Source organism: Pteropus alecto, unplaced genomic scaffold, assembly GCF_000325575.1.
Source record: "Pteropus alecto unplaced genomic scaffold, ASM32557v1 scaffold86, whole genome shotgun sequence".
Taxonomy (NCBI): Eukaryota; Metazoa; Chordata; class Mammalia; order Chiroptera; family Pteropodidae; genus Pteropus; species Pteropus alecto.
Window position 1 is genome coordinate 33,935,230 of NW_006442109.1, and position 13,295 is coordinate 33,948,524.

At 40.2% G+C, this 13,295-nt stretch overlaps 1 protein-coding gene across 1 annotated transcript in view; it reads left to right on the top strand.

The window, feature by feature from the left end:
- RYR3 (ryanodine receptor 3) overlaps positions 1–13,295 on the top strand; it is a 331,058-nt gene that overhangs the window by 64,035 nt on the left and 253,728 nt on the right. Inside the window, exons 7-10 of the mRNA XM_015595855.2 lie at positions 495–594; positions 3,347–3,440; positions 7,649–7,723; positions 9,674–9,830. Of these exons, the coding sequence (XP_015451341.1) occupies positions 495–594; positions 3,347–3,440; positions 7,649–7,723; positions 9,674–9,830 (426 nt within the window). The remainder of the gene's footprint in view (positions 1–494; positions 595–3,346; positions 3,441–7,648; positions 7,724–9,673; positions 9,831–13,295) is intronic.

The window sequence follows — 13,295 nt, forward strand, 5'->3', positions numbered from 1 at the left end:
GGAGAGAGAGTAAGTGAGAATGAGTGAGAGTGAGTGGGAGAGGGAGAGGGAAAGGGAGGGGGAGGGGGAGGGAGAGAAATGCCCGAAGATTAGAGAATTGTCAAAGATAAGTTTTTAAATTTCTTAGTGCCAATCCTGTTGGCAGATTTTACATTGCCTAGACCAAAGGCTGGAATAATTTTTCCCATTTGTGAGTTCTCTTCTCCTACCAAGAATAGACATTTTATAACTTCCTGTTGAATCAGAGATCCAGCTGAGGGGATATAGTCAACATTTGTCTGTCACCTCTGCAGCTAAATACTTCTTCTTCCCTGAATAAAGTGTCCCGCTTTGAAGCTGCTTCTAGGTTGGGTGGAGAAATCTCCCACAGCTATGTAAAGAGAGTCAGATGACAGTAAGGCTGTCTAATTCAATCCTTAAAATTCTAGGTGAGCTGCTTCTGTCGGGACTGGCCCAGTGATTTAAAGGATATCTCATATCTGTTTCTCCCACAGCATCTCTCCATATCAAACGCTACCATACAAGTGGATGCCTCTTTTATGCAAACACTCTGGAATGTACATCCTACATGCTCAGGAAGTAGCATCGAAGAAGGTGTGCTGTTTTATATGCATGCAGCCCTCAGCCTGCCAGTCTGTCTTGTGCTGTATATAATGGCATTTTCTGTGGCTTCTCTGCTTCCACCTGAGTGTCTTGATACACAGTTAGCATAATTCTAGTTCACCTGTGCTCCATTCTCTGATGTTGGTATGGATTATCATCTATCCTGATTTCTGGTTACAGGATAGTTCCATGCACATTCCTAGAATTATTTTTAATCCTTTACAGTCCACTGTTATTTAGGACTTGGATAAGCACTTTCCCTTACCCACTGACTTTTTATTTATGATGACTAGTTATAAGTGTAAAGACCTCAGCGACTTCAGTTTTAGAGATTATTCGCCAAAACGGTGATGTTATTAATTTTTCTCCCCAACGCGTCTCTTCATATAGGTGGAAGAAAGGCTTTATAATAAAAGTACATTTGCCTGATATTGCCCTGGTATATTTCAATTAAGAAACTTCGTTATGCACCAGCACTTAGCCATTTGTTTCTACTTATGTTTATGGAAGGCCATTTAAAAAAAAATAAATGAAATATTTTCAGTATTTTATTTTTCCCTTGGAAGTAATATCATCAAAGTTTGTTCGACATATCCTATTTCTTGGAGCCAGGCAGAGTCAATGTACCTTTCAAGTTATGTAATAAGTATACTGGCCTTACCTTATTCATGGGTAATATCACAGCTGAGCAGAATAATCAAATGTCAATGACCCATGGGTCATCACATTACATTCTAGCACTTGGCAGCAAAAATCAATTTTTAAATTACTTATATCACAGGCTTAAAGCCTATTTTAAATCCTGAACCTCGTAGTTTCAAACTGGCATGCCCTCCTATGATATGATGTTTGAAAATGACAAATTGAGAGTGTCAAGGTGATACTGCTTTTTCAGAAGGCATCACAGCTAAACTGAATATCAGGAAACAACAGATTTTTAACTCCTGCAGTAATTCGTAAGAGGCTTTAAAAAGGCAGGGTATGTTTAGCACTCTTCTTTCATGCCAAAATTAACCTACTACCCTGTCTATTGTCAGTCATTCCCTTTCTGTGAGGAATCAACAACTCTGGGTTTAAATCGTCCCCAAGGAAGTTTTGACTGAACCATCTCCATGTTACATTTTTCATTGTCACAGGAATAAAATTATTTCCCAGTCCCAAAAGAAGGCTTGTGAAGATTAATTAAGATGTGTTGGCAAATCTTGTCAGAGAGGTCCTTATAGAAGTGTTGAGTACCCTTGTAATATAACCTGGGTAGCTCATCATTTGAGTCAACTGGCCCTGTGGACAATGCCCTTTCAGTATCCACTGGTGAGAAACCCACTTCAACCCCTGAGAACCTACATACTCCTCATCGTGACCCTTTTCTGGCTATTGCCCTGATATATTTCAATTAAGAAACCTTGTGATGCACCGGCACTTGGTAGTTTTCTCTGTGTGAGCAGAATATTGATTGGAGGAGCCTGAGGACTGTAAATGAAGAACTCCAAATGGGGTACGGCCTCACCATCATGAGATGATAGTTTAATCAAGAGCATGATCGTGGTGGGTTTTAATTTTCTAAATAAATTGGCTGTTAAGAATTCCCTTACAGTATATTATAAATTATTTTAATGCAAAAAAAATGCAACTAGAAATATTAGTACAGATAGAGGAAAACTGAAAAAAGACTTCTGAGTATTTGGGGGAGATTTAAGAAAAACTTGCCTGGATGAAAAAAAAATGAGCTAGGGAGTATCAGACTGTTCCTGTACAAGATGCAATGATCCTTTGCCATGACTTCTCATTCCTACTGTTTTCATCCAACACTTGAAATAGTTTGACAATTCCTAAAGTAATCTAATTATGAGATTAAAAAAAATTCTAATACAGACATGGAGCATATTAACGCCATATGTCTTCTGAGAAAAGAGTAACCTGGAGAATTTTTTAATTCAGTGGGATAAAAGATTCATTTCTTTGTGCAAGGTAAAGCTCAGACCGAGGCCCCTGTCCTGCTACTATAATCTTTGAATTAAGGCTCAGAACTTATTTGACAACTAATTGGTCGTCGTGTCCTTGAATCTCAGTGTTTCCTATCCATCATTGAACTCCATGGCTATTGAGATTCCTTATTCCAAAAGCGAAGAACTTAATTGATAGTGGCATTTATACTTGTCTACTCAGGGATACTGGAATGCCATTCTGCCTTTCCCTTGATGCTGTAGGAATGCTGTTCAAGTTTGATCTGTGTTAAATGCATTCAAAAGCTAGCTTCTCCTAAGATGATAACTCTTAATAACAAATTGCTACCCGCCTCCCCAGAACCTTCTTTCTTTCCTATGACTGCAATCTGATTTGGATTTTGCCACAAAGTAAACACGGTGAGATTGTAAGAGCTTATCCTGGAATTTGGTGTTGGATGTATTTACATCATAAGCATTTGGAAAATCTTTATCTTCTTAACAGTAGCAACTTAATTTTCCTTTTGATTTTTAATGATATGAATTGACACTAGTTTCGCTTTTTGATGTCGGACTTGCTCATTTCTGAAACTCTTTTTAACTTTCAGTGTTAGAATTGTTTTGACATTCTTGTCTTTTCTGCCTGAGGCTTGAATTCATGGAATCTTTAATTTCCCAAATACTTCTCTCTTGGTGTTTTTCATAACTGACTCAGACCTGCACAAATTTCTCTTTAAAAAAATAGTATTCTCTTTATTAAACTTGCCCTCAGTTAATGGTAGAATACAATTCTCTTATAGGATACCTACTTGGTGGGCATGTGGTACGTCTTTTCCATGGTCATGATGAGTGTCTGACGATACTATCTACAGACCAGAATGATTCCCAGCACAGGTAAGCCCATAGCTTCATCCCTTTTCCTGTCTCCACTCATAAGTGATGCAAACTAAAGAGTTTGCATTTGGATGTAGCCACAGATGAATACTGTAAGTGGTGGTCAGTGGCAAACTCCACTCTAGTCATGGGTTGTAGTTTGTAAATAGGAATGGCAGGACACTACAGTTGGCTCACAGGAATAGCTATATTCATGAAGAAGCTTGGTGCTTCAACGAGCAATTCTATAATGCTTTCCAATCCCTTCATTTTCTTTGGTTGCTCCTGTCTCTAAGGTGTTTCTAGGAGCATTAATTATAGACTGAAGTACCCATTTGGTGACGGAAGTCAAACTAACCATTTTAGTGGGTCTGTGTACTTACACAAATTATCTACCAGGCTCTTCCCAGGCAAATCATCTCATTATTACCCTTTCATGTGCTAGGTAATTAAGGTGGAGTTTACTGATCTCCTTTTGCTTATTACCAAATAGAGTTGGAGAAACCAAATGTCACTATGCAACAGGAGCTAGATTTAGTAGGGGATGGTGCCAAGGGCAACATTTAAAGGGTGCTGCTGAGAATGGTGCTTTCTTTGGTCCTCTAGTTGAGCAGTCCCCAACCTTTTTGGCATGAGGGGCTGGTGCTCTTATGAGAATCTAAGGCCTGATCTAAAGTGAAGCTGAGGTGGTGATGCTAGTCCTGGGAAGTGGCTGCAAATACAGATGAAGCTTCACTTGCTCACCTGCCACTCATCTCCTGCTGTGCAGCATTCTCTGATGTTGGTATGGATTATCATCTATCCTGATTTCTGATTACAGGATAGTTCCATGCACATTCCTAGAATTATTTTATTCTGAGTCTCTTCCTGCTTGCTCCGTCCTCTGAATATCCCTTCTTGGGGACCAGATGTGACTCAGAACAGTGTCTAGGACTCGTAAAGCACAGGCCTATGGCAAGTGCCTGATTAATTCACTCACTGCCTTCCTGGCACTGGTCCAATGGTTGACAGTTATTTCTGAGTAGAGAAGTTAGGAAAACCTAATTTCCCTTAGAATTAAGGATTCCCTACTCTAATGTCATATGATCCTATTCAGTTGTACTTTTTATTTTTTTAAAATAGTGAAATTACACACTAGCCCACATACTGTCTTTTTAGTGTCTTATTCTACTGTGTTAGAGGAGAGTTTGCAAGTGGATAAAGAATGAGTTTTTGTAAGTGAGCTTTGCAGAGTTATCTGCATCTAAGACGGAACACATCAGAACTCATTAGGTCTTTCTTTCCATTCCTGTTCTTCTTTTAAGGATAGGAATTTGGAAAAAGTGAAATACTAACCTTGTGCATGGAGGGTGCTTTTACCCCACCCCATCCACACCCACCTGTCATTAAATTTAGAGCCATATTAGAAGCAGCCTGGGCAGAAACTGTACTGCTCAGAGAGGCATGCCACTTGGTAGGCATTTCTGTTGAGTGGTTTAGCAAGATCCTGACTAAAAGAAAAGACTGGACAAGTATTTGAAAGGAGATGCTGGGGAGAGTGAAACAAATGGAAAGGAATTCCCAAAATGGGCACCCTGAACCAGGCATGCATGCATGCCATCACCGACATAAGAGCGAAGATGGTCTTCCCTTCCCTGAGGATTTCATGGGATCTAATTTGTATTTAGGGGAAAAAAGAAACTCATAAGTAAAAATAAGAATGCTTAATGCTTTGCTTTGTAAGGAAGCATGAAGGGATTGAGACAGAGTGAGTAAGCAGCTATTCATTATATTGGAACGTGAATTTTTGTGTCAACTTGTCTCTTAAAGCAGAATGCCTTGGTGTTATTTGATGTCTAGGTAAGGTGAGTGTTAAGCCTCATTGTTGTATCGTGTCATCAGGTAAATCCTCAGAACTGGCTGAGATGGCCAGGAATACTGAAATCTGGGAGAACACACTAAAAGGCTCTGTGCAAGTGATTCCACTGTAAAGGGGCTGACTTTCAGTAGGAAATAATTTCTCTTCCCTCTAAAGCCTGAGAACAAGTGAGGCTAGATAGGCCAACTGTCCCAGGGTGTACAAACCCAAAATTAATAATCTAGCATTCTGAGCTCTGCTCTGTGACTCTGCCTCTGGCTTGTCAAGCACCCAGGGTTAAGTCACTTAACCTATTAAAGTCAAGGCTAAGCTGTCAGCTAGACTTTCAAAAGCACCTCATCTCACCACCCACTCTACTCTTCTCCTTGGATAATTGTTTTAGAGAACGGGAACAGATTGTTTGAACCTCTGTAACCTTGGGAGAATAAATGGAGCAAGCTGCCCACATTTCCTAGGTAGGAAGGACTAACCTTCCAGAATTCTTTAGATATCAGAGGGAGAGAGTTCTCTGATCCTGCAACCTAGGGCAAGCCTCTCCACCTCAGAGATCCCTCCAGCCCTCACTGAGGAGGGAGAAGCATTAGTGAAAGTCTCAGCACATTTTCCTACATGGCTAGGAGGTTAGTGCATTATCATTATTATTCAAGACTTGGTTGGCACAGAGATAGCTGGGATGTTGGAGCTCAAAAGTAATGTAGAATTTCTTTCCTAATGTTTACTATATATTTCCTGACAATGTGTATATTTGAAAAAGATTTAGAATGTCTTTTATAATCCTACCACCCAGGGATAACCACTTCAATGTGGTTTTTCATTGTATTTCTGTGCCATTAAATGTTTTCTATGCATGTTTACAAACATCTATATTTAAACAAAATTTGGATTAATCCACAATACATAGTATTTTGTACATCAGAGAGCATCTTTGTGCAGGTTGATTACTAAAAAAATGCATTAAGTTCTCACTACCAGTCTGTGATTTAAGTACCTTCATTGGACCCACTTTACAGATAAGGAAACCAAGGCACAGATTTGAAGGGACTTGACCAAAGTCATACAGTGAACAGATTCAAACTCTGTTCTGCCTGACTACTAAGCTCATATTTCAACTATCTCTTAATTATACTACCTCAGAGAAAAAAAATTACAATTTTCCTCTTTAGCTATTGCCTCAAAAATCTAGATGAAGGTTCTTTTGGGGCTCAGGTGATTCAAATTTGATACGTACAAATTCTCTGTGGTAGAGAAGGACTTAAATTAGTGTATTTAAATGTATTTAAATGATCAGCCTTGATCTAAGGTCACAAGATTCTCAAAAAGGACCACTCACTGTTCATGAGATATACTCTTAAACTAGAATAGTTCATTTAATTCCTCATAATCTGTGATATAGGTAAGTTGGTTCTTATTATATGAATTAAAAAACAAACTTTGCTAATCATCAGATAAACATCGAGCAAACTCAAATCGAGGGACATTGTACAGAATACCTGACCAATACTCTTCAAAACAAGGGGAGGCTAAGAAATTGTAACAGACCAGAGAAAACAGGAGATATGACAACTAACTCATTGTGGTATCCTGGACTGAATCCTGGAACAGGAAAAGAGTTAATGGAAAAACTGGCGAAATCCAAATAAAGTCCTGAGTTTAGCTACTAATGATGTATCAATGCTGGTTTCTTAGTTTTGACAACTCTGCCATGCTAATGTAAGATGATAACGTTAGGGGACACTGAGTGAGGCTTTATAGGAGCTTTCTGTACTATCTTTGCAACTTTTTTGTAAATCGCAAATTATTCCAAAATAAACATTTCATGTAAAAACATATTAAAAGATTATCCATATTGCAGGAACAGAATCAACAGTACAGTAATAAAATCACGAACACTACAGCCTTGAGCATAAAACTTTGTTCCAAGCTTCCTAGAGCCGTGGAAATGAAATCACACTGTACTACAGACATGTTTTAAAAATACAAATACATTTTAAAAGATGTAGAACATTGAGGCGTGAGACACGTAACCTGAAAGAATTGGAGCGAGCAGTCAATGTCTGTTCTGATCATTTGTGACTGGACAGTTTTGACTCCTGATGTGGAAATGGAGATCTTTTTCGGTATATACCTGATGGTCCATGAGCGTCCATGATATGTATATGGCAAGCAGTTGCCTCACCTTTAGCACTTTTTTCTCTTACCAGAGAGAGACATGGGGGAAGTGTGGCTCCCTTTGACTCTTGTTTTTCATTTTGCTGACTCCACGAGGGCTTAGAAAAAACAGTGGAATCTGAGCAGCCTCTGCAGGGAGCTATTCCCTGCCTGGTGCTGATCATTGTCACACGCAGGAGCTAATCTCTCCCTCTGCTCACAGGAGGATATTCTATGAAGCGGGAGGAGCTGGGACACGAGCCAGATCTCTCTGGAGAGTGGAACCCCTTCGGATAAGGTAATGGAGGGTCCGGGTAGTGCTCTTTTCAAGATTATTTTCTTTTCCGGTGCAGTTTATTCTCTTAAATATTTCATTTGTTCCATATCACCTGGCAAACTCTCAAAAGTTCCTTGCCCACAGGTAAATTCTGAAATGTCCATGCTTTCATGTTTAAAGAAACACACACACAATTTCTAAGACCACTGTTTTGATTCTGAAGCCAGACAACTCTGCCACCCTCAATGCAGCCCCTGGCTCCTGCTGCCCTTGCAGTATCTGGGTTGCAAAAGGCAAGCTCAGACATGGCTACCAAAAGCCATCCTCATTCTTCCCCCATTTTGTTCTTAGACTCTCTAGAACCCAGGTAAGTCTTCCAACGTCAATAGCTTTGTTGACTCCGGAGGACAGTTAGCTTTAAAGGACAGAGTGGTGGTTGTGATGGCACGAGGTAGGGAAGACTAAATATTATTGGAAACATAGCTATGAAGAAACAGTATTTACCAGAACTCGTCAGAAAGTTTTTTACCTGGATAGAAGGAGCAGGAGGCTGAGACTTTGGAGCCATAAGCTTGAGTAAAATCATGTGGTCTCTGAACATCAGACTACTGAAAGCGATCCAGTTAAGCTGTGGACCTCTATTTTGCTGAAAAGAATTGCAAGTTAGGATAAAGCTAAACTGCTTGGGATAAGGGAGGAGGGTCATGTGTTGCCATCTTGGTTTTCCTTCTCCACCTTTCTTTCTTGCTCTTTGCTCAGTCTTTCCCTGAGCACATGTTCAAAGTAAAAATCTTTCACGAGGGGTGTATGCACCAACAGGATTCTCAAAATTATCCGTTTAGAGATCAGAAGAAAATATTACAACTTCTCTTACACACATATATACTTTTAAATATTTACTGAAAAACTGGAGACTGCCGGTTCAAAGAATTCTGGTTTTAAGGAGCATCCACTTGTTAAATGACTTGGAGCATTTATATTCTTTTCACAGCTTTTTAAAAAGTCATACTCTTGTTCTTAGGATATCGGCCTGTGGTTCTTAATAGAAACCATAAAAAAGTCAAAATAAGTGCATGTATGTTCTAGTTATTTCCCCAGCATCTTAAACTAATTATGAAGAATTTAAGCCTTTTAACGATGTAATATAGTTTCATTGGTGCTCCAAAGAGTTGGATGAAGAGGAGAGTTATTTTAAAATTTGGCACATGTATCTCTTTAAATATTTTAATTTAAAAGATAAATGTGTTACAGGTTAGTCAGTGGATAATTTCTCCCTAACACTTAACTTTTGTTGAATGACAGACTTTTTATGTAGGACCATAAAAAGATTGGCTTTCAACATGAGATCTCCCTTATCACAGTCATCTTACCCTGCTTTATTTATTTATTTTTTTGGATAGAATGTACTACTGCCTTGTAACATACCCCAATATTTATTTATTCATTTAGGATTGTTTTTTTATCTGCCTCTCTGTGGCAAGTGTAAGCTGCATGAATATTTTTACTATCTCTTTTGAAGATAGGATTCTTTGTGGTAGTAAAATACTTAAGTTCAGATGGCACATTTGGAAAGGTTTTGCTTTCCCAGGAACAAATTTCCCTTAAAAGATCAGCTTCCCATTGTTTTTGGAGGTTTTCGTTGTTCTTATTGTTGATGTTTACATGCAGACACTTCAGTAGAGTGAAGGAAAATTTGAGAGCTTGGGACTCCCAGTTATATTAAACCATTGCCCTGCCCCCAAAATCATGTCCCTTATTGGTTCTTAAGGGAAGTCACAAGAGAGTACCCTGCTGAGTTATAAGCGGATAGGAAATCCTACAGCAAACCAGGATACTGGTGCTTTGTTCCTTAGGGGATGAACAACAGAAGGGTTATAAACTGACTAGCATGTACAAGAAAGCACAGGATAAAAATTTTAAAGGGACTTATTTTTGTGTAAATGGAATTTCTTGTCTGTTTCATCTGTGTAGCTGGAGTGGCAGTAACATCAGATGGGGCCAGGCTTTCCGACTGCGGCACCTCACCACAGGCCACTACCTGGCCCTGACAGAGGACCAAGGCCTTATACTGCAAGACCGGGGAAAGTCAGACACCAAGTCCACAGCCTTCTCTTTCAGGGCATCAAAGGTAAGGTGTAAGGAAGTAGACTTTGACCTTGTTCTAAAAGTGAAAGCTCTGAAACCTTCAGGTAGAACTATAATGAAAAGTAGGCTGGAACAAAATGGAATTGGAAATTAGACCCACAATAATCACTTTCTTCTTATATCTTTTGAATTGGGTTCTTAGAGGAATGTGTATCTAAGATGAAGGTTGCCATCTTAAGAGAGACTTTAAAGGAGAGTGGAAAGCTCTAGAAAACAAAAGGATCACAGGAATGGACAGTTGTTGCTCAGAAGCTAATGGAAAATATTGTCGTTGTTTAATGCTGGCTAAGTTGTTTTTAATACTTTTAAGTCATATACTTTACTCCTACAAAGCGATGATAGCATGGAGGCATGGGTATCAATGCTACATTTGTTTGAATCAAGGAAGTGATTTCTTTCAGATAGATGCAGAGAAGGCATAATTCTGGACATGACATCTTGCAGTTACTTGTATTATACGAAGTTCTTCACATCTCATCCTTTTTCTAGGTCATCTCTTCTCTCCAGATCCCTTAGCTCTTGCTTATCCATTCCCAACCTTCACTAAGATTGGATCAAGTGTCAGTAAGGTTAACCCCAGACATGTAGTTTTGCCATTATATATGTATAACATAGACAACTATTTTTTTAAAGCTCTATCTTTAACATTCAGTCAGGTTTTGACTCCTCATAAAACATAGCTGAGTCTAGTTGGATGGTCAGAATTGCATGCCGAGCTAACTTCTGACAGATGGGTACTCTGTCACTTTACGATTGTTCTGGAAAGATCATTCAAGCATAAGAAAGGCTCTGCGCAGATGTATCACGGTTATCAGGGCATCTGCACCCCTGAGAGGACAGTTCTACATCTCCTTTGGACGTTTCATTTCTAGTTTCATTCCTCTTTGCTCTTTTCCAGAAATAGATCTTGATTTGTGTTCTCAACACGACTTCAGTAAAGGGTTATTGATGATTCTGTTTGTGTAGGACTTGGTGTGAAGCTGACAGCTGCATTTTCTACGGAGCATCTCCGCTTCTCGATGAATCAGAGAAGGACAATCTTTCAGCACTGCCCTGCTTAGAGCAGGGAACTCAGACACCTTTATCCTCTCCTTTTATAATCCTATATCCTTTTTAGGCAGCAAATCTCTTTGGCATATAGGTTTTTCTCCCCCAAATTACCCTATATCAAAGTTAGACTTTTTCCACACCATATTGTAACATTAAAAATGTGAGCTTCCTACCCAAATTCTCCTCAGATATGACCTTTATTTTCCGCTGCTCTTGCAATGCCATGTTGGTTCCTTGACTTCATTTTGGTTTGATTTTCTGAATACATCTTCATGCTACTCTTACTTTTATTTCTTAACATTCCCAACATGAGATGGATTTTAAATTTAAATTTATATTGGCCTCCAGGAAGTGGTTTAGGGCTGTACAACCTGCTAAAAGAATCAGTTGAAACAAAACAAGGAAAAACTTCTTAGAACAGAGACAAGCAAGATCACATTCTTCTCTAAGAGACAACTTGGACACGAGGTGCAATGGGTAGAGAGCAGGGGTGTGGGAGGGTTGGGAGGAAGTGGAAATCAAGAAATGACTCACCATGGCTGATAACCAAGTACATTCCTTTCTAAGAATGACAGCTTGGCCTTTTTCTTATCTGAGTGCTCTATCCTGGTTTCCTCAGCCCACTCTAGGTGTATTGCCCTGGAACAGAACTGTGACACTGAGGTCTTAAGGGGCTTCTTTTATGACAGATGAATCAGCCTTCCAGGAAGCTGACAGAATCCCATTCCAAGGGGGACTCTTCCATTCCATTCCTTTCTTGGCTCAATGCTATACCCTAGTCTCTTGGGAAAGCCAGAAAAGCTCAGAGCACCATAGAAAGTCCTCATAAGCCTCTTACTTGGCAGCACTTCTGGCCCGTGAGCACATTTTACCTTCAAAAGGCTCATTGCTTATCATCCCAAGTCCCTCCATTTCCACGCACATGGAGGCAAGCAGCTGATGGCTCAAAGTCACCAGAGTACCATGGGGGCTGCCAGCATAGCAGAGCTGGATGTAAAATTCACCCATGAGTCACATTGTCCTATGCACTTGGCAATGTTACATTTCATTGAAGTCACTATGTTAGAGGTTTTAAGCAACTCCCAGTGCAGCACTATTCAGCCTACCTACTTTCATTTTAATTTGAAAGGAACTGAAACTAAAATGGCCTAGGCACTGTGGCAGGCCAGGATATGGCTGTATTCCCATCAGAGATCAGGGCTTCCCTGGGACATTGTGTGAGCAGGGCATTTGGCATCTTAACTGGGAAGCTACACACACAAAAAGAACATGTGGAGAACACACAGTTTTGCTATGCACAATGCACACAGCCCTTGGGGAAGAATGCTGGAGATGATTTGATTTCTCTGAGTGCCCAGATTCCTCCTGGTAAATATATTCTTACCTTCCTTGGTGTGGGCTCTCCTCCTTAAATGGACTCTCCAGCATTCTCCGCCTCACTAGGGAATAGTAACGTTCCCTTGCAGAAAGAAATCATGGCTCTGTTTTGCAACAGTGTGAGGGCATCGAGCTGTCTTGGCAACTCTTGCCTGTTCCAGATGTTGAGTGATAGAGCAGATGGCAGACAATGGCCTGAGATGTTTCGGGAGCTAGGTGGTGGTGCAAGGGTTGGGGGACTCTGTGGGCAGGCTGGGAGGTGGACATAGTATGTTTTTTTGTGCCTTTGTGAATGGGGGTGGGTGGGGTATTCATCTGATCTTCTCTGTATGTTGGAGATCTAGAAAACAAGAGTCTCCCGAACAAGCACTGTTTAGGCTCATGTGTTCAGAGAGGACACTGGATTAACTGGACTGTGAATTATTTGGCAACAATCGGCTTCCCACTCCATGTTTCCTATCAGATTGCATTACCCTTTGACAGCTATGACTACTAAATTGGGGTTCATAGATCTGCTGCAAGTGCATGTTAACATTCTTAGCAAACTCCTCTTATGAGGAAGATGGCAAGTTCCCCTGTGAATCTTCTACACACGGATAGGGTTGGGTTGTAACTGAGCCTTAGTGGAGACTTAATGGAAGGTGGTCAAGGCCAAGCACCTGCTGTAGTCATTGGCCTGGCCTGGCTCAGATGGAACCAAACAGAGGCCTTTGAGCAAACTATGGGAGACATATAGAATAATGAGCAGAATGTGATCTTGGTCAAAGTTTTTTTCCCCTGTCCATCAGCGGATGATTCAAATCAGACCAGAGGTCTGGGCTGTCTTGTTGCCTCCAAACTGTACCATCACTCTTTATGCCTGTAATCTGGAAGGCGTGTGGTATAAGATAGAGGGTGGCTTCCATGTCTCTTAGATCTGGCCTTGACTCTTACCTACTCTCTGTGAGACCTTGAACACAGTTCATTTGAAGTCTGTCATAAATGATTAAGATCTCACCCCTGCCTGCCCTTTAATCACATC